At 35.8% G+C, this 27089-nt stretch overlaps 1 protein-coding gene and 1 pseudogene across 2 annotated transcripts; both read right to left on the reverse strand.

Moving 5' to 3' along the window:
- Window positions 1-3034: 3034 nt before the first annotated feature.
- On the reverse strand, window positions 3035-4191 carry LOC131155954 (peroxidase 52-like; annotated as a pseudogene).
- A 1566-nt stretch (window positions 4192-5757) lies between these two features.
- Window positions 5758-27046, reverse strand: LOC131155058 (ABC transporter C family member 5). 2 transcript variants are annotated; one of them, XM_058107967.1, is made up of 13 exons: window positions 26591-27040; window positions 26330-26416; window positions 24113-26234; window positions 23700-24020; window positions 23534-23620; window positions 20248-20943; window positions 19956-20120; window positions 13628-13922; window positions 12848-13062; window positions 8147-8452; window positions 7635-7698; window positions 7302-7541; window positions 5758-6418 (listed from the first exon to the last, which is right to left on the reverse strand). In XM_058107967.1, exons 3-13 carry the CDS (start codon window positions 26216-26218, stop codon window positions 6306-6308), a joined length of 4608 nt encoding a protein of 1535 aa, XP_057963950.1. In that variant the 5' UTR covers window positions 26219-26234; window positions 26330-26416; window positions 26591-27040; the 3' UTR covers window positions 5758-6305. The 2 variants fall into 2 exon arrangements, with proteins under 2 accessions (XP_057963950.1, XP_057963949.1); XM_058107966.1 differs by having other exon boundaries at window positions 24113-26416; window positions 26591-27046.
- Window positions 27047-27089: the final 43 nt, after the last annotated feature.

The raw sequence follows: 27089 nt of genomic DNA on the forward strand, positions 1-27089 counted from the left end.
CAAATTCAATGTTGATGCATGAAGCTCTTAGGAAAGTTTAAGTGACTTAGAGACCTTATTTCAAAATCATGGAAAATGTTTTAAAGTCTTACTTATGTTTTTCCAAGATCCAATTAAAGTTTTAAAATCAAAATTTGAAAAATCACTTAAGCTGAAAGCAGGATAGGCCATTGATGAATCATCATTAGGCGACTAACATTTTTATGTGCTTTTTACGAAAGCAAACATAACCGAGACAGGTGAATGACCTTTAAAGTTCAGTTGACTGACCCAACACTGTGTTTTCAAAATACATTGAACTTAAAAGGCTCAGGTGATTGATCTCAGGCATAGTCGAAGTTCGTGTTTTAACTTTTAAATAGCATTTGAAAAATTTCCAAATTTGATTTTTTGGGCTCTAAACTTAGAGATTACTTGGGAAATACTGCAAGTAACTTGGGTAAAACATAAAGTAACTTTACTACTCTATAAATACATTTTATTTTCACAAATTATATACAAGCAATCAAGCACATACAAATCACAAATTCAAAGTTCTCCTGCTAAAATATTTTCTGAAGTATTGTTGTGTTTTTGCTGAAACAACCCACTGTTTTATGATCTTTTTTACTGAGAATTTCAATTCAAATCAGAACCCTAGTGATATTCTACTGAGCTTCACTCTTCTATTGATTATTATTGAAGTATATTATTTTTCAATTGTACAAATCTCCTCTAACTGAGAGTTTCAATTGTACGAATAAAGTTTATTCTTATTTCTTGTTTTCTTGACGATTCAGGATTGTTGGATCATTGCCTAACGAGAGGGGATTCTCGTTAGAGAGGCAAACTCCACCTTTAAGGGAGAGAGGTTGTAACTTCACCTGGTAAAGAAGTTGGAAAGGAAAATCCTCACAGCGTGTTGCTTGGGGCAAGGACATAGGCTTCTAGCCGAACCTTGTAAAAAATCTGGTCTTCAGCTCTTCTTCCCTAATCTCCTTACTTTATTGCAAGATTATAATCTGCGTGTATGTTTATTAAGAACTTGTTTTATATTGGAAGTTGCTGAAAAACTGATTTTGGTTCATACTTAAAATCAAGGAACATATTGGTTATCATTGGTTGGTTTGACAAGCTCAAAGTAAATTTGAATATTGATTTTTGAATATCACAACTGAAGTTGATTTTCTTAAATTAATTGAAAGAAAGTTGCAGGTTTTATAAAATCAACCTTCTAAAATTATCTTGAAATTGTCACCATTTATTGTTGAAGAAAATTCTAATTCTGAATATTAAAGTTTTGATTTTTTTTTTATCAAACTGATATTTAACATCATTCATTCATAAAAGATTGAATTTGGATTGTTCAAAGGATTGTTGACTGAACTTGTAAGGATTGTTGATTAATATTATTGTGTTTGTGTGATTGCTAAAAATCAATTTGCTAGGTTAATACTTAAACTAAGAAATGTGTGAAACAAAGTTATAAAAAAATTTTAAAAACCTAATTCACCCCCCCCTCTTGGGAGTATACCTAAATTCTCAGCTTTTGTGTTAGATATTCTAGTCTGTTGAAGTTAATATATATTGTTAGCCCACAACCAAACAGTTTAAACTTTTAGTTAAAGTGATAATCTAACATGATATCAAAACAAAGTTATCAAGGGGTCCTAGGTTCTAGTCTCGTCACCTGTATTTATTCTATGGTAATTAAAAATTTATTATGTGTTTATCTCTCCTCATGCAGTCGGGCTGCATGTGTAGGAACCACAACCTAATAGCTTAAATTTTTAGGTAAAGTGGTAATCTAACATATTCTTTATGTATGTCTAAATATTATTTTGTTTGGTATGTTCTTTTTTGCTTTTTAATAGGATCAAGCTTAACAAAGCTGGAGAAACTGGTTTATCCAAGTCATGCACAGTCCATCGGTGAAAACATAAGAAGATATGTTTAAGAATTTCTTTAGTCTTGCGCACTTTTCTTTTTGTTTAAGGTATAGGACTAGACTTTTTTTTTTTTTAACTGGCCCTAGGAGTGCATGTGCTATGGCTTTTTCTAAAATTTTATACTTATTTTGAAGAAGTATTTGTAGAGAAAATGAATAGGGATTAAAGGGTGATTGAATTTGATTAGAAGAGCAGTTATGATTAATTATAAGAGCAATTTGGGGTGGTTATAGGGGTATTTTGGGAGAATTATTGGTAGTTATAGGGGTATTTTGGGTAGTCTGAAAACTAGACCTAGAAAGAAAGGTGAATCCCCTTACTAGTATTAGAGATTTAAAAAAAAGGTGATGATTTCGGGTTAAATTTTGGGATAATCCTCACCCATATTCTAATATTCACTACTCTATTCGATTGGTGTAATTCCTCTTTTCTTCTATACTATTATAAAGGGAATTCTCCTAATTGGTGTCATCTTTTTAAAATCCAAAATTAACCTTATATACTTATGGTCCATTTAGATTAAAGATTTGATGGGGAAAAGGAAAGGAAAAGAAAATACGAACGAAACTTATTTTCTACTATATTTTATCTTTGTAACAAATAATATTAAAAAGCAAAATTTATTCTAATATAATTAAAAATTAAGAAAAATCAAATGTTAGGGATGCGTAAAATTAAATTTTATTAATTGATTCGGTATATCTTTTGTTTTCTTTCTTATTTTTCTTGATAACCAAACATGAAAAAGTGGATTCCCTCTCATTTTCCAAGTTCCAAGCGGAGGAGTGTAAGTGTAAAAAACACATTATAATTCATTCCTAAAAATTAAGAAGTAGTTTTCCTTCTACTTTAAACCTCTTTTCAAAAATACCCTTATAATCCACCTTTAACCATTTCTAAAAAATTGGAAAGTAGTTTTTCTTCTCTTTAACATTTTCATTCAATTTTCAAAATATCTTTATATTATTTAATTTATTATTATTATTTTATAATTTTCTATAAATATTAAAAAATAGAGAAACAGTGAAGCATGCATATAGTGCGTGCCTATTACTAGCGGGTAACAAATTACACTGCTCAGACAATGAAACCTACCCTTTGGTATATTAAGGTGTGTGGATACCTGAAAGAGCCACCAGCTCCTTTAGTGCAAGACCTTGTGTAGAAAAGCTTAAAAGTAGGAGCGGGGATGGAGGTGTTGACAGCACTTCTACAGGCTGTGGTAGAATCTCTTCTTCCCAATCGCACTGTCCACGATGGCCAATAAAAATCTTTCCATTGAGTTTATAACTTAAGCACTTCATTATTTTCTCTTTTTCTTTGGGAAAATGATAGAGCATGCATGGAGCTTGCGTAAACAACTGAGACACGAGCAGCTATGGCAAGAATATCAGCACAAGACGCCCCAACGGCCATGGAGCAATGGTAAGCGCTGAGAAAAGTTTGCAGAGGATCGCGAGTTCGAGTCCCAATTGATGCACTTGGTGATTGGTCCAGCTACACATGGGAATCGATCCCAACATGTGTCTTGAGATGAAGAATCGAACGAATGGCCGACTTGGTGACAAAGAAGCTGTAAACCGTATCCGGCTTAATCATGAGGGGCACCTTGGGGGGGCCTTACTCCGGGGGGATTAGTGCTGCACCAGGGAGTCCAAAGGGCTCGTTGGTGGTTGGAGTTATCACATTATAAAAAAAGAAAGAATATCAGCATAAACACCACACCCGGGCATGCCTTTTCTAACTGAGCTTTTATATCATCCACAACATCGAACCCTCTGACCGAATGGTTATTAGGAGTCGCGGTTTGCTTCCCTATGAACTTGTCCGTGTCATTCAATAAAATCGATCCATCACACTCTTTAATTAATTTCATTTGTTGCTAAATGCAAATTGATTAGTAAGTTCTAAGCTCAATTTTATGTATATGAACATGCACATGGGCACTAATGCATAATCAATTAATGTGAATGCAGGTGATTTAAACGGACACTGAGAGATGATAGTGGATCACGCTCACATTTACAAAACAGTCATGGAAATGCAAGCGGAGGAGAGAGGCGCCCATACGTGCATCCTTCTGAATGGCGGAGACCACCACAGACTGAACAATGGAGGGGGCTTGTGGGCAGGTTAAGTAGTAATGTGGAGAGAGCTTACTGTGGACTATTTGGAGGGACGGACAAAACAGCAGCAGCAGCGAAGAGAAAGCATGGTGGATCAGTGAGTTATTGCCACCATAATAATTATAAGTTGCCCCCATGATCTCTATTGATCGATGATGAAATTTAATTAATAATTGAACTCTTCCTATATATATATATATATATATATATCAACAGAACCAATATAGATAAGTACTACTGCGCACAGTAATCTGAGAACTGCTGTTCCAGAATGTAATAAATTAATTTTTGGACAATGTGATGAATTTAGGAACAATTTGCTACATGTCTAACATTAAGAAAACAAACACACATGGACAAGTACAGAGAAAGGCCCCCTACATAACTTTTCGAAAAGAGAATACTTAGTATTATCCCGTGCAAAAAATACTATTTGGAGTAATGTCTTTTATTAAAAGATGCTGATGATTCAGCGCCTTTTCTTTAAAAAAACGCTAGACCATCCGGTGTTTTTCTGGATGCGTCAATCCTAGAAATAAAGTTTCACCGAACTTTTCTCAAATATTTTTAATTAAAATAAATTTAAATTTGGAAATAAAAAACTCCACGATTAGGTGTGCCCATCTTTGGCAGAGTCATGCACATCCACATGCACACACGCGGGTGGGCCGCATACGCATGGGCCAATTAATTACTTTTTATTTTTATTTTTTAAAATTAACTGACCAAAATAAATAAATAAAATTTCAAATAAAAACCAAGAAAAAATTCAAAAATTCTTAAAAAATAAAAATAAAAATCAACAAGGCTAAACTTAGTAGGAAAAAATCCTAAAAGATGGAGATTTTCTTGATTTGTACCATTTTGAATTGTTTCAAATTATTAACTGTTTAGGATCACCTGAAAAAGCCAAAAATGGTTTAAAAGAGCCTCCAAATGGCAAAAAATGAGCAAAGAAGAGAATCAAGATTAATACTTTTAGTTTTCAGTGCAGTGTCCAAAATTAACCCAAATAGAATTCAATGCTGACAAGAATTATTGCCAATGAAACAAGGTCCATTATCCTCATCTTCTATGCTTGCCAATTTTAACATGTACGCCCTAGATGCAAGAGTGAAGATCTAAAACCCATTCATATTCTTTCAAATCTTTTCAAGGACAGTCCAATATAGGTGAAGGTTGGAGGCTTACCAAGGATTTGTGCAATGAGTTTCATCATTGGAGAAGGTGTAGGCTGGAGGATCCACAAGCACGGTTCCTTCCTCTTCTGAGATGCACAGTACTGTAAGCTTCATCTCCCTCAATGTTCTCAACCCCATTTTTCTTGAACAAGTCCTTCCACTTCACTTTCAAGTAGGTCTGATCCACAGTACTACTGAGTTAATTTTGTTTTGCTCTCTTTCTAATCTATCAGTCAAGGACCCAAGATCAATACCAATGAATGCTTGAATCTCTTCAACTAAAGGTTTGGTAACCATTACAAAGATTCGAGAATCAAAAGAGAATCTAAGCATCAAAGCTGGCGCGTGGTAGCATGAAGGAGCTATCATGTGCCAGGACAGGAATTTGTACAGCCAAGTTGGTCCTCCTATGCGGTTGCCTGAAAAGTACAATGCAATGAGAGTATATACCCATCTTCCGGGATGGATGGAAAGAAGATTTGGATACCTCACGCTGCAAAAGGAACTGAAAAAACATAAGAGTGACTACAAACAAACCATGACTAGTTTTTATTCTTTCTATATATAAAGAATAGGGGCTTCAATTCAAACTATTTCACAGATTTAGGAAAATTTAGAAACAGTGGAAATAAGCATAGACTGTCTAATGCTCTACAGATTCCTAAAGGACTATAAAAGCAGAAAAAACCATTTTTATTGCACATGGACAAATACAAATTAGCCACCCATTTCTTCTGCTCATGTAATTATTTCAAACACCACCGACCCAACTTATTTTCAGTTACAGAGTGTTGCTGACAATTCATGCATTCGCCAATGCTGCTTAAAATGGAGAAGAATCATCTCGTGATCACTTGACGCAGAAACCACAACCCTTTTATGGGGGTTTCAGTTTGATAACATGCTGTCAATTGTGCATTTCCTCCCACATTTTTTATTTTTCAACTTTCCGAATGCAGCAGCCGCAGCAGCAGCAGCAGAAGCAAGAGGACCAGCATCAGCCAATTGGTTTTCCTTTGTCCACTGCTCTTGTTGCTTCTAAATAAAAGGTTTATGGGCATGCCATATAATCAAAAATCTGGTATGCCACTTGATCTGGAGGAATATTCAGATACCAACTTTAGAAACATGGATGACTTGTCCTCTAATAGTCGTGCTGGAGTATCAAACTCTGCTACTCGACCTGCAAAACAAGGCAAGACCAGTACTTATGAAATCCTCTATGGGACCAAACTGTTGCATGGTATTAAAAAAATTGGTGAAAGTCATTATTCTTGTGCATTCAACTTCAAAGCATGCTACTTTTATCCGTACAAGAATAAAGAACATATATATACCATGAGATGAGTGATCAGACTTTTTGTCTTTTATTTATTTATTTATTTTTGCTTGCTGTATTATCTAATTCTGTCATCAATGAGGTATAACCATACAAGTAAAACCAAAAGTAAGGTTCTGACATATTTTAGTTTTTTTCTTTTTAAGATATTAAAATTTTGAATCATGGAGGAGAACTCACAAGTACAATATTCCATCAACCAAATGAAAAAGCGTACAACAAAAGATCTAGTAAATAACCATAAGCATAATGCAAATGCTCTGTTAAATTACTGATAAAATGGGAAAGAAAGGAGAATACTTAGAATTGTAGCTAAACCTTCCTTCATTTTCCCGATAATGGTATGAACACAAAGACAACAATGCCCCTTATTTATGTCTTACAGGTCACACCCCCTTTCTTTCCATCCCATTTTAGTGCTCTGAAATTTGTAGACGGATCTTAGAGCAATGAACAAAAACTATAATGTTTCTCAAATCCCACCGACCCCCCCCCCCACCCCCCACCCACCACCCAAGCCCCCTTTCAATCCAAATTAAGAGTAGAACTACAGGCCACAATCCCCATCTCCCCACCTTCTTGCCATTAAAATTCTTATGTTTTTGAGGTATACTGAATCCAGAACAATGCCAAGATATATCACTTGAAAATTTTTAGTTGGAGCCCTCTAAATATTATCTTTATGCACTCAAATTATAGAAACAAGCATAAGTAATATGGTACGCACCATCACTGAGGACCAGAACCAGGTCACTGTCAATGACAGTTGGAATACGATGTGCAATGGTACATACAGTGCAGTCCCTAAACTCTGTTCGGATTATCTTCTGAATAAGATTATCTGTGGCCGTATCTACTGAGGCTGTTGCTTCATCAAGAACTAGTATTTTTGCTTGTTTGAGCAAAGCCCGGCCAAGGGAAACAAGTTGCCGCTGACCCACACTCCAATTATCTCCATTCTCCAGAACTACCAATTTCACATCAATTGCAACAGTTGATTAGATCAAACACACAAATCAAAGGCAGGTAAAGTTAACATCCAAATATGAATCATGCATACCTGGTGTATCAAGCTTTCCTGATTTTTGGCGGATTATCTCTCCAAGCTGAGACTTATCAAGAGCCTGTGCCACAAAAAAATATAAGGTTCGGTGGAACCGAAACCATGGTGTAAAAACAGTCATGGAGACAGAAGAAATTATTCAGCCCACAGAAAATTTTCAGATATGGAAGTCCGTTGGCAAAAATTGCAAAAAGGGCAAGGAAACCAGTGACTTGAAATAATTTTGCAGAAACCTGTGATTGTGAAGTAATTGATAAAAAGTTCAAAAATAATGAAAGAGGAAACAGAATTAATGCTTTCAAAGAGACTCAAACATAACTTCAACTATGGAATCATTCACGAGATCTGAAAAAGGTTTTGGCAATTCAAAACTTGATTAATTATCAAGATGGGTTATAGTTTGAGACCCTACATTTAGAATTTTGAAATATTTAACAATTGAGAGAAATTTGCCACAATGCATGTGAACAGCTACAGCATGAAAAAAAGGGAATGCAAATGAATTTAACCTGCCAAATTTCATGGTCTGAATGCTCATCAAGGGGATCCAGATTTCCCCTTACGGTCCCTTCGAATAAAGTAGGATCTTGAGGTATGATACCCAGACGACTACGAAGGTCATGGAGACCAATTGTTGAAATGTCAATGTCATCTATGGCAATCCTCCCACCCGCAGGTTCAATCAACCTAAATAGTGCCTGTATTAAGGTAGATTTACCACTTCCAGTACGGCCAACAATACCAATCTTCTTACCACCAGGAAATGTGCAGGTTACACCATGAAGAACCACAGGAAGATTCTCCTTGTATCGAACCTTCAAAACAAAAGTATAGTCAGCAGAAAATTTTATAGCCTGAATTGCGAAAATTAATAGTTAATTGATGTTCTTAGTATCCTTTCTGAAGCTTAATAAGTAGAACACATTTTGAAATTAGAAATTAAAACTTCCCTGTCAAATAAAATTTATCTTTTTTTGGGAAAACTTTCTTTTAAAATAAAAAAAAGAAATTAGCTTGGTAATCAGAAAAGAAACTCTCCTTGAAGTCTTGAACTAAAAGACATTTGTGAGGAAAGAAACAGAACAATATGCAGCTGAAATAAGAGTTTCTACAGCAAACCATCTAATAAAGCCAGCATGAAAGAGCAATTCCTGGCATATCGATTGCATACATTTATATCATGTGATTTGCGCAAGAAGTTTGTGACCTGTGCCTGTGTAGAGGAAAGCAGTTCAGGAAGAGCTAAATCTCAGGAAATATCTAAGCTATCTGGAACAACAAAAGCAGCTAAACCTTCAACGGAACTATTTAGAGAGCTACATGGATCCTTTTTTTCCCACTCAACCCAATTTAAATGCTATCATTTTTTGATAAATGGGAAGGATAATAGAAGAGTCATTGAGAATACATGTAGTCCATTTGTTGCTTGCTGCAACATGTTGGATAAGACCGGGATTGTAGCTTCCCTATGGTCTTGTTTCCTCAGAATAAGAGGCATGGTCTTGTTTTCTCAGAATAAGAGGCATTTTTCTTTCTAATGCAAATAGAATTGGCAGTGTTTCTTCTTCAGGCATAGGATCAGTGGGATTGGAGAGGTTGATGGGATCGTAGTAACTTTGTCGTAGGATCCTTAGATCCAACCTTCTTTCATATTTTTAAAATCTATTCTTAATTTTTTTTCATGTCGGCAGAGATTTTGCCCTATATAACTTATAAATGAAAGGGGCAAGTTAGGGGTTGTGCGGTATCACTGTCAAAAATTAGAGAAACAAAAATTAGAAACGAAAACCAAAAACCAAAAAACAAAAACTAAAAACTAGAAAACAGCAACCTGTTCAGTTAACATTTATAAAACTAATACAAATTAAAAATTAATTAAAAAATGCTCATTTTCTTCTTTTAAGAAAATGACAAATAATATACATTAAAAAATTAATATAATAAAAATAAAATTTATTATAATTATTTTACTTTAATTGTTCTACTTTCAAATTTTACTTTACAATAAAATTTTGATTGGACATGACAATTGAAAAATAGTAAAAGTATTTTGTAATTAAATTTATTACTACTTTTTGAAATTTATGTATATTTTTATTTTAATTATATTTAAATTCATAGGATCATTTAATTTTGATTTTAATTTTGATTTTAATTTAAAAGTGTATAAAATGAATAATTTAATCTAAAAAAATAACTATTTCTGGATATTAAAATTTCTGACAATAAGCTGTCAAAACAACTGAAAACCATAAAATTTAATTTTCAGTTTTTTTGCAAATAACTGAAAACCGGCAACAAAAACAAAAAATTGACAACATAACAAACATGTTTTTATAATTTGTTTCTTCACTGTGGAAAAACAGAAATAGAAAACAGCAACAATACCAAACAAGCCCTTAGAAAGTGATTGGTTTATTTATTTTAGCAAAATTATGACTCAAAAATTTATTTTTTTGGTTCATTGGTGATTATTAAGTGATGCAAACTTTAAACATTAAGAATGGAGATTGATAAATCAATACATTGATGCATCTAACTATAATAGTAATAATGATAGCCATAATTTTAATGATGACCTTAATTAAGTCATTGTCTACTCATTGATGATAGTCTTAGTAATTCCAATGAGACAAATGGTGGCTGGATGCTGACATTTAAGATACAAACTAGCTTGATAATTTAGAATTTGTTTGGTAAGAATTATTTTTGCAGTGTTTTGGGGATTATGGTTGGAGTGCAAGGCATGGATTTTTTTCAGGGAAAAAAATGGCAGCTGGTTTGGGAGAAGGTTCCTGGCCTCTTTATCGTGTGTTGGCTTCGTTTCTTTAATGGAGTTACTTTTTCTGAGGTTCAGCGAGAATGGAGGAATCTTGTGCTGTGATTTTCGTTTTTTCCAGTTTTTTTGTTTAGTTTATTTTTTTTCTGGATTATTGAAGATTTTTGAAGGCAAGTCTTTTCCCCCTTAATGTAAATTCTTCTCTTATAAAAAAAATATCTTCTTTTGTTAAAAAAAAAATTTGAAATGGAAAGTGGATATTCATGTTGTATCATGTCTGGTTATTTTTTGGCTAATTTTTGTTTAAAATAAAGTTCTCATTTTTTTTATAAGTAATCATTTCATTTTTATTATAAGCCGGTTTGATTAAATTAGGAATGCAACATTTTGAACACTTCATCCTTTCTTCATTGCAATATAAGGGCCCTACCATAGACACTGGTAATTTATTGAGTCTTCAACACTTGCTAGCCAATTTTGTAGGTTATACATCATATAAGTTTTTGAAAAAAAAACAGCCTACAAATGCATTTTTCATATTTATTTATGTATTTAGTAGAATCTTACAATCCTTGATCCGATTCTATGATCCAACCCTCAAACCATCTTAGCGATCTTATGTAGGATCACCATTTTAATAACCTTGATAACCTTTATTTTATCTAATCTAGAAAAAAGAGGCAGACTCACTAAGTTAACTCCTTGCTCTCCTTGGAGATCTATTTGAGTGTAAATTCACAAATTTCTTAAGTACTTGTGGAAGGGGATTACTATGAGCCTGTGAGGTCATAATTTCAGTGAATAATCATTCCATGGGTTCCGTGCATACGTGCTCCTACTCCAAGTTGAGAAAATCAATAATATGGAAACATGAGAAAATTGATTGTGTATGAGGAATTGGCAAGGCTGATTTTTCAGCTAAAAGAGAGTTTTAACCCTCGGGAATACTTTGCAGGAAAGTGTCTGCACTCCACAGCCAGTGGTTATTGGCTTTCAAATAATTGTCTTTTTTCCCCTTCATCTTAGTGGTAGAGCCTGAGGGCGAGCCTTGATCAAATGGTAAGGTGTAACTCAAACTGGAAGATAATGTGATACACTCTTGGAAACAGCCACTCTAAATGTGAATTGTGGAGACAATTTGTGAGCATCATTTTTTTTATAAGCAAAAAAATATAAATAAATAAAGTATTAAGAAAGGAGAAATATTATAAACTATAAGAAGACAAGAAATCCCCAAGGATTTCTTTAAAAAAAAATAAAACAAAATTGGAATAAAATAAATGACTAAAAAATCAGAAAAAAGGAAACTATTTAAGAAACTCCTCTTTTAACTCCTTTATGTCATAGTTTACAGAACATGGCAGATTAGCTCATTCCCGTTGCCCTTTTTTCGTCTTTCTTTTACTCCTATCGAACCATACTTCATAACCTCCCGGATCAGACATCACATGCCTATCTTATCCAGCAGTAGCTGAGCTTCTAGGTCCTTCCCATCTATCTCCTCCCCCGAAGTAGACACAGCTGTTTATTGCCCATCCCATCATCCTCATAAATAGGAGTACCCTCCAGACCTTCCATCGGTGATGGAGGAACACAACATAAATTCCCAAGAAAATCAGATGAATCAGAACCATAGACTATATTGTTCACAAAATTCATCCAGGAACAGACCACTATCATGATCATACTAACTAGTGTCAACACTATCGCTCTCCGATACATCATCCCACTTTTTCTTCTCCTTTCCTTTACTACCCCTCCCATTTATATCCCCATTCAGACCACTCAAAAATTCCACAATACACAAACTTCCTTCCACATTTATACTGAAGATTTTTTTTTGTTCTCCCATGAGAATCCCCTTGCTTGGAATCATAACCTTTTCCCATACCCACAGTAGCCTCCTCAGCAACATAAACCTTGTTACTACTAATATTTTCTCATGTCCTACCCTTCTTAGTAACCTTGTCCCCCACATCAACACCTTTACTCTTAAAATCCACCTCCCATCCATCACCATTCTTCGTCAAAAACCCCTCAGCATCATTCTCTAATGGCTGTTTCCAGGTCAGATCATGACCGCATCCTTCTCCCACTGAGTAGACAGACACTTCAGCCAGCCTCCCATACTCGCCATTAACTCTGCCAGTTACCCTAGTCTGCACAGATGAAGTCCTCACATTCTTCTTCCCCCATCAGATGATTTCATAAAAACTGCGCTGTATCCTCTTTCATGTTACTAACCTATTCACATGCCCAGCACTCTTGCATACCCTGATATGGTTTAACAGCCTTATTCATTAGGTGTTTCATTTTTCTTCAGAGGAACCCTCCTTGCCCCTTGTATACCCTCCATTCCTTTCTAATAAATTTTGTTTTCAATTAAAAAAAATGAATTCATACACAAGGTTGATCAAGCTGAAATGCATACCTTAAGATCAATCAATTCAATTGTACCATTTTCAGGCCATGAGGCTCGAGGGCGAGCATTTTCAATAATTGCTGGAGCTTCACCTGTGATGTGGCAATATTGATGAATCCTTTCAATGGAAATTATTTTGTTCTCGAGCTTGCAAAAGCTGAGTATCCACCGTGACAGGCGTGCATTCAAATTAAGGCCATATGTCACAGCAAGTCCGGCCATGCCTGTGAAGTAGAAGCAACCATGATTAGTAAAAGCACTGAAATTTCTGAAATTAACAAATTGCAGTTCTCCTCTATACTGTTGATCACATTAAATCAATCATTCAGTCCTACCATCAACTAAGCCTGGTCCTGGATCAATCATTTGGGATCCTGTTTGCTATTCTGGATCTCTAAAGATATGCAGTGCATGTGTGAATGGGCATCCTTATATTTTTACAACACATCACCTTAATGTCATCTGTTCTAGTCCGACGCTGTACCCATTGTGCAACTTATTAAACGGACAATCAAAGCTATGGTTCTGCATAACAAATTCCAACAATATGTCCATTTTATGGCTACTTGAATCAGGTTAGTGGTATTATACCGCAGAGACCACATGACAGAAAAATTAAATTACAACACATATTGATTCCATTGTGCAAACTATCAACTTTTTATTGTTCAGCCACTTAGCCAGTCATCATTACAGTTTACTAGTCAAGAGTCGATCATTGTTGACTAATTTATGATCCTTTGAGAAAATAATTAAAATTTCCCATTAAAGGAGGAAAGATGTACTTACTTGGATCAATACTTCCATGCGGGAAGCTCACAAGTAAAATCATACAGAAAGCAAATACAAAGGTTGAGAGTAACTCCATCCGCAGGCAGAGCCATTCAATAGCTGCAAGACTGCAGAAGAATGGGCGAGCAAAACAATCAAGAAGATAAAGGTTTCTCTTCATGAACCGCTTTTCTTGCCCAAATCCTCTAATTGTGGCTGCTCCAGCAATTGATTCACCAAAGAGATGGATAACAGGAGATTTCTGGATGCTAACAATGCGAACCAGTTCCCTTGATGAAGCCATATAATATTTCTGCATTCAGGTAAATAACACAAATTGTTCAAAACCCTTTCAATGCAGCCCCAAGAGCATGCTGCCCCCCCCCCCCCCCCCTCCAGGGGGGAGAGTGAGGGGGGCATTCTTAAGCCATTAGCTGGAAGTCCAAACAATTTAAAGTAGCTAATTTAAACAGTAGAAGATTAACATTGCAGCATCTAACAACAAAACTTGGGGGCGGAGAGGAGGTAGCAACCTGGGGCAAGTTTATTTCTTTTCTTTTCTTCTCTTTTTTCAGTTGTCTTCCAAAAAAACTCTTCTTTTTGAGAAACAAGGACTACCTTCATTATGCTATTTATAACTTAATTATCCTTGTACAGTCTTTTTTTACCACCACTTTCAACATATACCGAACACAGGGAAGCCAAGTGCAAAACCAAAAGAATAAACAGACATGACAAATATTATAAAAGGTAGAACACTATTTTATACAATTTCATAATAAATATTGAACTAGAAAAAAGAAAAAACTGGAAAATTATAATTAGCCACAACTACTAGAGAGGCAAAAAGGAGCATTTTGTCATACATTTATATTTTAATTGCTAATCAACACGCAACAAAGAAAATATATATATATATGTATATATATCTATATATATTATCATGGATTAAAAATATGAATAATATCTAATAATATAAATACCATATATGTGAAATATATTACATATTATTATAGTTGTTAGCATATTAAGATTCACAATTTGGTTCATACGATTCTTATCTATTCCATACCAAATCAATTTGAATCTTACAAGTGAATCAAAAAACAACCAAATCATTGCCAAATCTATTGATTCATCCCATAAATATAACAAATCAGTCTGAATCCATCAATTCAAACGATTCTAGGCCCATGATCAGACTGGTTTAGAACCCCAATAACATTTATTTTTTTATGGCTTTTATTTTTACAGGATTACCTACCATTGTCTGCGTCAGTTCAGTGCTAGAAAAGAGGAAAATTAGAACTTTAGGTCTTACGTTACCTTCACAAAACCATTCTTTACTCCTGGAGCAGTGCAGTTGTTCTGCCATTGAGAAGATGGAGGAGAACACTCATTGGCTAAGGTTAGTAGTCATGGTTTGTTGTGTTGTCAAGACTCATTTTTTTAGAAGTTTGTTCATTTTTATCAATTCTTTAAGTTCATTCTTTTCATTTTAATTACAGAAAGAATGTGCATGTAACATGATTTTTTTTTAAATTGTTGATAAACACCAAAAGTTCTTTATTAATTTCATTGTTTAGGGAAAGCATACACATGAAATACAATTTTTTACTGTCAAATTTTAAATGTATTGTACTATTTTGCTTCTTGTTGGTATATCAATATGTGCATGTCACTTGGAATTGATTTTGGAAATTTGTACCAAATCTTACAATTTGATTCAATTCTGAATTCTTGATTCCTGAAATTGGAATTTTGTTCCATGATTCAAATCTTGATTTGACAACTATGCATATTATATATTATTATAATAACATAATGATATTATCATATAGTATATATGCAATGTAATATGAAAGAATTATATTCTGAAATACAGAACATTATATTACATATATTTAATACGTAAAACTTATATGAGCAGTGCTAACTTAGAAGTGGATACTATATCACTTTAAAAGTCGTAAGCAACACTCAACTACTTGGGAAAAAAAAAAAATAACTAGTATTTAAGCAGTTATTGATGTGTACTTGGAACTGTGGGTGTACAAAAATTACAGAGAAATTGAAAATCAGAGTTACAGAGAAATTGAAAATCAGATCAGGACCGAACCATTTGATATGTCGGTTCAGTTTTTCAGCTTTGGTTTGATGAATTTTTAAATTCAGTTTTAGGTTTCAGTCTCGGTTTTCATTTTAAAATGAAACAAACCAAAAAAATAAAAATAAAAAAAGAAAAAAATTAATATATATTATTTCAATTTCCTATATTATGTTCCAAACACTCATTATTTCTGTTTCTTTGTAAATTCTAAAAATTACAATTATATTTACTGAAATTGCTTATCATTAACTTCAAATCCATTTAGATTAGATTCAAATAATGTTTTGAAATAGGGATGGGGTATCTATAAATGTGGGTGAGAGCTATTTTTTCCTCTATAAACGATGTGGGACAAGGGTATGTTCCATACTTCTCAACTCAGAAGTAAGAACTTCTAAAGATCAAGTTGGCTTTAAGCCTCTACTATAGAAATTTATATAGAAAAGAAATGCAAATACAACTGAACTGATGCATGTGCAGAGTGCTTAGTTTGCGAGTTTACAACTGGATTTTGTCAAGTAGATGTTGGATCTTAGTTAGTTCTTGGGCATGGTTATGGTGGCATTGTTCTTGACAGATCCTTCTTCTGACTGGCCACTGAAATTGATCAGCGTAGAGGCTGTGAAGCAGATGATATGTCCAAGCATCATTCACTTCACCAGTTTCCTCTTGGGCGGTACGACCTCGCCGCCACCACCTCCATTCTTGCGCTTCTGGTTGCTTGCTTCCAAGCCGTAGCATCGCTCTGCCTTCTCCCCTGCAATAATACAGTGCAGAGGCCTTTTTCCCACATTGGATGCAAACCAAATTCAAGAACCTTACCCCCCCCCCCCCTTCTTCCTTTCAATAAGTATTATGCTAGCAGCCCAAAATTTAGAACCAAATTTTCAAAGCTAAAAATTCTACTTTAAAGGGCAGTAAGCATGCCAGCCAGAGCCCAGAGTAACTTAAAATTTTGCATTAACTGACAAGGAACCGAACCGAACTGCTGAACTGTCGGTTATTATTTTAACCAAACCACAGTTTCCGGTTTGGTATCACTTTTATACTATTGGAAATCGAAAATTTCAGTTCGATTATTGGTTTTGGCTGAAACCAATCTGTTTTGAACTAATTACACCCCTACTTGGAACTAACGGCACTTTCTTCACACAAAGCACTATTTAGTTAGTTATAGATGTTTATCATAAGTGATATGTAATGTAAGCATTTGCAAATGGTACCAAGCAAGGCCAATTAAATTCAAGAAAAAAAAAATTTTGAGCTGCATAGAGCCAGGAAAAAACATATAATATAAATGTGTGCTTGTGTATTTATATTCTTCTTCTCCCACTTCTTACTCCAATGAAATACCCAGCAATCACTCTTTTAATGGTCACAAGAATTTCTCAACAACTTTAGTACTCGAAACTACAAGCACCTTTTCTCATGCAAAACACCATTGGCTTGTTTGGTTCAACGGAATAGCTATTCTTGGAATAAGATGGAACATAGTTTAAAATTTGGAAATAAAAGGAATAGCTATTCCTTGTATATTCATAATTATTTCATTCAAGATATAATAAGAAAAGAATAGTCATCCCCATTGTAAAATTTAGGAATAGTTATTCCTTATTATAGACTTATAAATAGTTTCACATTTTTATTTGTTATAGTGACAACATAATTTCTTATACAACTAATTGTAACTAATCTATTAAAACTAATCTATTCCAAAGAATAGGCATTCTACAATCTAAATGTAACCTACATAGTTACCAATAGACATGTTTTTATTAGAAGTGACATGTAACTATGTAAGTAGGTTACAAATGGTACCCAACAAGGCCAAATTGTTCAAGACAAAAATTAAAGGTGCACATAACCAAAAGACACCATATATTTGTATATTCTTCTTTTTGTGGTCTCACTCCATTAGAAACCCTCAGCACACTTTTCAATTGTAAAATAGATAACTAGATATATTACACAAGACCAATAATGCTTTCTTTTTTACTTTTTTTTTTCATTTACATTATTTGTCAATAACAAAAGAAAATTCATATCCTAATGTTTCTTTTGCCTGTCAAAAAGAGTGTTGAAGAAAATGTCAAATAAGTGATAGAAATCAAAATTATATTTTGAAATTGTGAATGCATTTTAAGAATGCTAGATGCATGTTTGAGGAGTGTTTTGAAGCACTTGTGTCCAACACAGCCAGCAGAGATGATTCATTCACAGAAGTGTTCCTACAACAAGGATTTAAGGGCAGCACTGTTTAGTCATTTTTCATATGACAAGTCAACAGCCAACTTTTTCATAGGGACATCCGGACATGCTATCAGAGTTTCTTTCATTTTGCTAGCAAATGGAACCACACTACCTCTGCAAAAACAAAAGCAAAAACAAAAACAAAAGAAAAAAAATTATAAAATAATTGAGACAGTGGGATCTTGGAACAAGAGCAAAGAGAGAAAGGGAGAAGTTAAGTTAATTATACATGAGGTTGCAACTTCCATGTAAAATTGTGGGTTCCTATGGGAAGGTGAAAAAGAAAGTGGTGGAGAAAATTCCGGATAGTTTTACGTGTGCATACAATTACATTTAACCTTAATTTCCAATCATATGATTCTAACAGTTTCTTATTGGTGTAAGATATTGTTGGAATATATGGGAGAAAAAAAAAAAAACAAGAACGTTTCTTTTATTTTTAGTATAGAGTTCCACATTATTCTTAAGTAAAAAAAAAAAATTGTCTAGTTACATTTTACACAACCCCACCACCCATGCACCCACAAACCCACACGTGTGTCCACACACACACAGTGGGGGATTTTGCATGCTCTTGACTTTTTTTTTTTTCTTTTTTTTCCTTTTTATGTGGAAATTGTTAGAATAATACTTTACCTAAAAGTTTAAAATGTCAAGTTGGCAGCTAGGAAGCACCGATACTAATACGAGATATGGGTACAGCAATGCGGCAATTTTGTAAAAACAAGGATACGATATGGTCAGGATACATTAATTAATTAATATTAAAAAAATATGTATATTTAGGCATGTTTTTCGTTTTAAGCAAAAAATATTGCCAATGTTAATAATATGTATGTAAGGTAATAACATGTACACACACACACACACACACACACACACACACAAATATATATATATATATATATATATATATATTCAGGTATATAGAGAATTATTCATGCATATAAAGATCCAAAGGTTCAGATCCATGACATTGCATGCACTAGGTTGGTCTTCTCTTGAGGCCCCCAAGTTAAGGGTATTATGGTCAATAGCAATGAAGTATTTAACTGCAGGAACAGGGATATTTTGGTCAATGAAAGACCAAGATAGTTTCCCCAGATCATTCTGCATCTCCTTTGACAGGCAGAGTGAGAGAGATAGAGAACGATTAGGGACTTGCGTCGGTGGGCAGGTTGCGCTATTCTGAAATTGTCAAGCATGTGCCAGCCATAAGGCCGGGAGGGAGGTTCGAAGGTTGCAAGTAGGGTTCACTAGTTCAGAAGTTGTTCGTGTTTGTCTTCTCCTTCTAGGCTGCGATGTTCAGCGATGGAGGCTGGGAGGGAGGTTTAAAGGTCGCAAGCTAGAGCTAGAATACAGTAGAAGTTAGTGTTTGTCTTCTTGATCCTTCTGAATCTGATATTTTCTGTCTTTTTTTTTGTTTTTGTTTTTTGGTTTGCTGCATTTCCTAGCGAAAATGTGTCCCGCACATATCCAAATGTATCTGCATGTGTCCTGACATATCCAGACTTGTTCGAAAAAATAAAAAAATTATAAAAAGAATTATGGATATGTGTTGGACACATATCCGGCCATAATGGAGCTGTATCTGTATCCAATACCAACACATCCCCTCTTTTGAAGTATCCGTGTTTCCTAGGTTGTGGCCCAACAATGCATATCAGGCCTTAACACTCCCCCCCGCATGTGTAGCCAACAGTATGTGGAGAGAGAAACAAATGATAAACGACACCCATTACAGAGAATAAGATAATTCTTAACAAACAAACAATAAACGTGGGCAACAAGACTAGAACCCAGGTCCTCCAGGCTATTTGGCTCTGATACCATGTTAGAATACCACTTTACCTAAAAGCTTAAGCTGTCAGGTTGTGAGCCAACAATGTATATCAGGCCTTAACAGAAATGCACATGCAAAGAATAAATTTTTGAAAGTTGTAGACGCTGATTAAGAAAAGATAAAAAAGTTCCATGATTATTCACCTGCATCCACAAGCAAGCGATGGCCATTGGAACAACAAGAAGCAACACTTGCCAAGTAACTTTTGTCATTACACCAACAATACCAAGAAGCTGTATTGTTGTTGAAGCAAACCCACCAAGTCTGAAAGGAATATCAAGATCCACAACACTCTGATCAACAGAGACCTGGTAGATCAAAAAAAATCCATAACATTACATACTGTGCAGCAAAGACAGAAGAATTAAAAAACTCAAAACAACAATATCAAGTAAAATGGCAAGGACAACTTGAAGAGAATTTTTAGGTACTTACACGATTCAAGATCCGCCCAGCTGGAGTAGAGTCAAAGAAAGACATAGGTGCTTGAAATACACACTTAAGCATCTTTAAAAACAATTTTTGCGCAGCTGCGAGACCAAATGTAGCTACCAAAACAGCCCTAACAAATATAAACCAAGAGCTCCCAAAAGCAAGAGCCATATAAACAACAAGAAGAACCATTTCACTTGTTTTAGGATGATCCCCTTCAGTTTGCGGATTTGCCCAAGCCATCCACCAATTACTAGCTATTTGAAGCACCTGAAACAATGTTTGCGCAAGAATAATGAGTGGGATCAACATGCCTTTGTATGCTGCAGCCATATATGATAAGTAAATCTTCATGTTGACTCTTCCTCTTTCCCTTTCCTCTTCCTGAACAAGCTGCTTTTTCCTTGAACGCTTTGCCTTTTTTTTCTCTTTAATTGCTTTCTGGTCTGAAGATGATACACCCTCTTGCACTTCCTTTGCCAAACTTTCAATATTATTTCCACTATTGTCACAATTTTTACTAAAAATAGCAGCATCATTGAGAGGCAGACTCTCATCTATATCTTCTGATGAGTGATTTGGAATATCCATAGCCTCAATTGCTTCCTGGTGAGCTGAGACTAAAGTTTTAAAATCAGTTCCTGCTTGTAAAAGATCATCATATTTTCCAGCCTGTATGATATGGCCTTCCTTGAGAACCTGCAAAATTTGATAGCAAGTATTAGAGAGGATTTATTACAAAATTACAATATCATTTTCCTGCCTTGTGATGGATGATGGAATCGTCCTAAAAAATGGATTCGCAAGTCTTAGAAGCATGTAACTAAAGATGATGGTGTTAGTAAAGAAAGTTCAAAACCAAGAAGAATTGATTAAATCTGGGAGGATTAGGAACAACATGGTTTAGAATTTCAACCAAAATATCCCAATTTTTAACAATACAGAACACATTTAATTCCTTAATTGATGGTAAATGAACTTCTGAATTCCCATATTAGAAACTGTTATAATGTTGCCAACATTGTTAGTCACCAACAGGTTTGCATCACTCTCCAAATGCGACCAAAATTTCATCGAATTGGGAGAATTTTCAATAAAATTGGGACAGTCTTTGATAGATGTTATGCTCAAGGTATGGCAATGGGAAGGGATCTGTAGTTGTTTTGCACTTGCTGTTTGTAGATGATGCAATTTTATTTTTTGTCTAATAATAGTTCTTCCTCCTGTGACATTCTTTCCATTCTGCAGGTTTTTCAGCTAGTTTTGGGACCTAAGGTTAACTTGGGTAAATGTCGTCTAGGAGCTCTTTATTTGAGAGCGGAGGTGACTTTAGCTTGCCACGCTTGTGGGCTCTGGGTTGCTAAGAACAGTCTATATCTTATTTAGGAATTAGGACTTTCCTTTAGGTTGTGTCTGCAAACATGGATTTCAAACTTTGGATTTGAATTTGTATGGATTTGGACAAAACTCAATATTATTTTGTGCAGCATTCTGTCCAAATCCTCACAAATCCAAATCCAAGGCCGGAAATCTAAGCTCCCGAACACAGAGATTTTGCGATCCGATGGTGGATAAGATTTCTACGGATCTATATAGGTGGAAGGGTCCTCTTTCTTTGGAGGGATGTATAAACTTAATCCTCACTTGAATTTCGTTGATTCCCTTTTATTTTCTTTATTTTTTAAAACCCAGATACAAGCAGTTATGTTGCAGATGACTATGAGGGATTTTCTTCAGTCATGGATGGATGAAAGGCAAGATGACATTGTGAGGTGGAATATTATAAGGAGGTCTAAAAGTGAGTGGGGCCCAGATACAAGCAGTTATGTTGCAGATGACTATGAGGGATTTTCTTCAGTCATGGATGGATGAAAGGCAAGATGACATTGTGAGGTGGAATATTATAAGGAGGTCTAAAAGTGAGTGGGGCTTGGGGTCTTGCTAATTTGGAGTTTAAGAACATTGCTCTTGAGGGTAACTCAGTAAACAATTACAAAATTTTCCTTTGAAAACTAATTCTGTGTCATAAAGTAACCAAGAGCAAATTTGGCTTGCAAGCAAATGGGTGGGATGCTAATGTTGAGTTGCTCACGAAAGCCCATCCAAATTCGTTTCACAAGTGGTCCCCTTTTCTTTCCTTCTACTGAATTTAGTGGGAAATGGTGGTTTAGATCGCCTTTTTGGGAGGATTTTCAGCTTGAGGACCAGTGCCTTTCAGTTGCTTTTCCTTCATTCTCTCATCTATCTTTCTGTCATGATATGCCTCTCTCTTCTTTTATGGTTGTTGAGAGTGACTTTATTTCATGGGACTTCAATTTTTGCAGAAATCCGAATGATAGAGAGGTAGAGGAGCTTTCTTTACCTCCTGCACTATTGGAGTTTTTTCATTATATTTATTGTAGCAGGATGTCAGGATTTGGAAAATGGATTCTTAAGACATTTTTTCATTTAATTCTTTCTATTCTCATCTTTTTCAATCCTCAAAATCTATTTGTCTTACCAGTCACTTGTTGAAAGCTAAAGTTCCTTCTAAGGTTAAGGCTTTTGTGTTGATGGCCATTCTTAATAGTCACCAACAATCTGTCACAGATTAGAGGCCTTAATAAGGTTCTGTTTTCTGATATGTGTATCATGGGCTACACTAGTAATGAGGCACGCCGCACATGCTTATGTTTTTTTTTCATTGTTCAATGATCTTTACACAAGAAGTTTTCTTTTTTGTCTGAATAGTGTTGGATACGCTGTAGTTCTTTGGAGGAGTTTCTACTTCAAAGGATTTGGGAGCACAAGGAGGGGAGGAAACTCTGGTGGTGCACTGTTTTCGCTGTCCTGATGGTGATTTGGCTGGACAGAAATGGTCATAATTTTCAAGATCAGGTCTCCTCTGTAGATTTCAATCTGGAACAATATTTTTTTTATTCTTTGTGGATCTTTTCATCTGGTTGCTTCAGGAGTGTGCAATTGTCTGACATACAGAAAGATTGTGTGGCTTTACTAGCTTTATTTTGTTCTTTATTTCTAGTTTATATTTGAATTTTTTTCCTCTTTTGTTTATTGTTTAGGAGGATGTCTTGTCCATCTTGTATATTATTTCTTGTCAAAATAAAGTTTCTGTTTCTATAAAAAAAAAAATGACAAATTGAGTTTACAATTTTATATGAAAATAAAAGTAATTTGAGTGTAGCCACATTGCTAATTCATATATAACACAAAGCCTAAGACATCAATCTATTAGATCTTTTATTGCATGAGTGTCATATAGAAGAAAAATGAAAATAAATTTCCATACCAGAATCATATCAGCCGCTGGCAGAAATTCAACTTGGTGAGTTACAAAAATCACAGTCTTCGTTGCTAGTGCCGTCAATATGTACTCCTGCCGTTTTATGAAATACAATTAGCCAGAACCTCTTCATTCAAACCACAAGATTGATGATAAGTTAAGTTACACCAACCTTAAATAGTTCTGAACCAGTGTGTGCATCTACAGCACTGAAGGGATCATCAAGTAAATAAATGTCCGCATCTTGATAGAGTGCCCTCGCAAGCTGCACCCTTTGCTTCTGACCACCACTCAGATTTATTCCTCTATCTCCAATGATGGTCTGATCCCCATGTGAAAAGAGTTCCAAATCTTTTTTCAATGAACAAGCATGAATAACATTCTTGTACTTGGTCTTGTCCATTGGGCTGCCAAAAAGAATATTTTCTTCCAGATTTCCAGACTGTATCCAAGCTGACTGAGACACATAAGCAGCAGAACCACAAACTCTGACCTGAATTCATAAAAAAAAAAATGAATTTCATAACCAAGAAAAAGAAGAGAACATGGGATAGAAAATGAAGCCATAGGTCAATAAAAACCTACTTCACCAGAGATTTTTGGAATTTCTCCAAGGATGCAGGAAAGTAAGCTTGACTTCCCTGAACCAACCATACCACAAACAGCCACACGCATGCCCCTTTCCACCTTCAGTTTTATACCAGATAATGTTGGCCTCAAAGAAGAAGGATCCCAGCAGAACTCACCATCTCTGATTTCTATTGCCATATTCGTAATGCCTCGTGGCAGAACAATGGTTGCATCTTCCGGCAACTCTTCCTCCAGGAGAAACCCAGCAATTCGATCAAGAGAAACTTTTGTTTGAGCCATCATTGACACCAAATCAGGGAAATTCCTCAGTGGTTCTTGGAGGATCCTGAAAGTGGCCAGAGCAGAAAGAACACTTCCTGCAGTGAGCTGACCACCCAACAATATGCAAGTGCCAAATGTAATGGCTGCAACAAAAATGGGGGAGCTCCAGAATATGAATGTAATAAAAGCCTGAGAGTAAAGGGCTTTTCGAAGCCACTTGAACTCCACAAATCGCATCTCCTCCAGCTTCACTCGATATCTATCCTCCCATGCTTGTAACTTGAGAATCCTCATGTTTCTCAGACACTCAGAAGTCTTCCTCATCCTCTCATCCTTGGCCGCCATTAATTTGTCCTGATAATCCTCTTGCACCTTTGCCAATGGGACAGTTGCAACAATGGAGATAATAGTGGCAATTAATGTTGCAATAGAAGCAATTCCAACATTTTTATACAGTATTGCAAGGGCAAGAATGATTTGCAGAGGAAGCATCCATATGTCATGGAGATACCAGGAGTAGTCCCCCACTCTTTGGACATCAACTGCCATGTAGTTAACAATCTCTCCACTGGTATGACTTTGCCTGGCTGAGCTTGAGAGCTTAAGTCCCTTCCGATACACCATTGCCGTTAGGGCTGATCTCACATGCATGCCCAAGATGTCAACCCCAAGATACCACTGCCGGGTTACTATAGTCTCCACCAGCTTTGCTGTAAAAAATATTCCAGCAAGAATATATCCCTCATGGGGGAAGGTCTCCTTTCCTCCCAAGTAATCCACAAAGTAGCTAATCATGTACGGACCCACATATGAAACGAGAGTATTCATGCCGGCAAAAATGGCATTACAAGCTGCCTCCCTCCAGAATGATTTGAGGATTGCCCATGCTAAAGAGGGCTGCTTCAAAGGATTTTCAGCCTTCAATTTCTCCCATTTCGAATTCAAAATCTTATAATTGGTTTTTGAACGATCTTTCGGAGCAAGAAGAGGAATGTCCCTCAGCTCAAGTGGTCTCTTGGCACCAATGGAAAGAAGGGGATTCAGCCAGGATAGTGTGGTCAAACTGTAAAGCCCAGCTTCACCATAAGGGGTAACCTTAAGACACCCCGCTTCATCTTCAAGCAACAATGGCTCCTGAAGATCAGAGTTTCTACAAATTTGTACACCAGTAACACCCCTAATTGCAACAAAACAAAGGAAGCCAAGGGCAGGGGTGGCGGCAAAATTCACCAAAACATGAGAATTCAGGTGTTTTGAACCTTCTATCAAGAATCCTTTCCCATCAACATACAAAGCACACAAACAAACGACAAACGACACAAACCACCACAACCTCAACAACAATGGGAATTTCTCAGAAACTTTGAATTTACAATGGAGAGCCAAAAAGCTCAATACAAACCAAGCTAAACCTTGAGAAGCAGGCAAGCAAATAAAGATCCAATCCACAACTTTCCCTGCTACAGCCTCTCTTATTAACCGAACCCCATCAAACCCTAATACCAGTACGTGCAAGAACAAAATATAAAAGCAGCAGAAAACAGAAACCTTGAACCCATTACCGATTTCTACAATCCGAATTTCCCCATCGACACTGTGCTGAATTGGGACCGAATCCGCGGCCGAGTTGTTCTTCAGGATTCGAGGTCGGCCTACACATGTGAATATCTGCCGCGCCGAGATGATAAACAGAAAGACGAGAAATAGTATCAAATTGATGCAAATTGATGAAAGCTCCAATATTGGCAAACCTTGGAATGCACTCAAAAGCACGTTCATTCCCGAAGATGAAGAAGCCGATGGAGAGGAAGTTCTACTGAACAAAAGGGCGATACCCATTATTGGTAATGATCTTCTGGGTGTGAAGAAGATTGAATATTAATATTGGTAGTCGATGAAAAGTATGAAGTTCTAAGCAATAGGGATCGAATGGTGTAAAGGGCATTTCACCATGCAGCGAATGGCGGTGTGTGCGAATGGGCGAAAATGGAGACAGGTCGCAGAGAGATAACAAATGGTTTCCTGTAGAGAGATAATCTGCAGACGCATTGCACATGAAAACAAAAAAAAAAATTTATCATAAACGAAAGCAACACGGAACACGAAGAGAGAGAGTGCGCGAAAGCCATGTGAATAGAACAGAACCAGACAAAGGACACAGAAAAATCGAAATCCGAAGAAAACCCATCTCAGAAAATCCCAAAAACTGACCTGGGTATTCCCTGAGAAATCTTTTAGTGCGCCGGTGAAGATTGCCAAGGCAGCCCTGTGAAAGCGAAGAGTAGTAGCAGAAGCTGCTTCTCAGAGAATAACAGATAAGCAAAAGCTAAGCTGCCATTTGTAGGAATGGGCGATAACAGAGACGCAAAATTACTGAAAGAGCTGTAAACGTCTTTAGTAGAAACGAGAGAGAGAGATCCAATCTCCCTCCTCTCGCCTAATATAAATGCTCTTTACTTTTTATAGCCGATCTTCTTCTATAGTTGTAGCTTTGTGTTTCATTCTCTCTGTTGAAATTGAGAGGGGAAGGAGGCAATGGGAAGTTGGTCAGATGGAGGAGTTGCCCGCTACCCACTTTCGGACGCTGCCATCCCATTTCCTTGCCATGAAACTCATATAGAGAGCAAAATGGAATGCAAGGGTAACCTCAAGAATATTATTTTTTGTGGGGTTCAAACTCTGAGAATATTATTTTATGCTAAGCCAACAC

This window comes from Malania oleifera, chromosome 5 (assembly GCF_029873635.1).
Source record: "Malania oleifera isolate guangnan ecotype guangnan chromosome 5, ASM2987363v1, whole genome shotgun sequence".
Lineage (NCBI taxonomy): Eukaryota > Viridiplantae > Streptophyta > Magnoliopsida > Santalales > Ximeniaceae > Malania > Malania oleifera.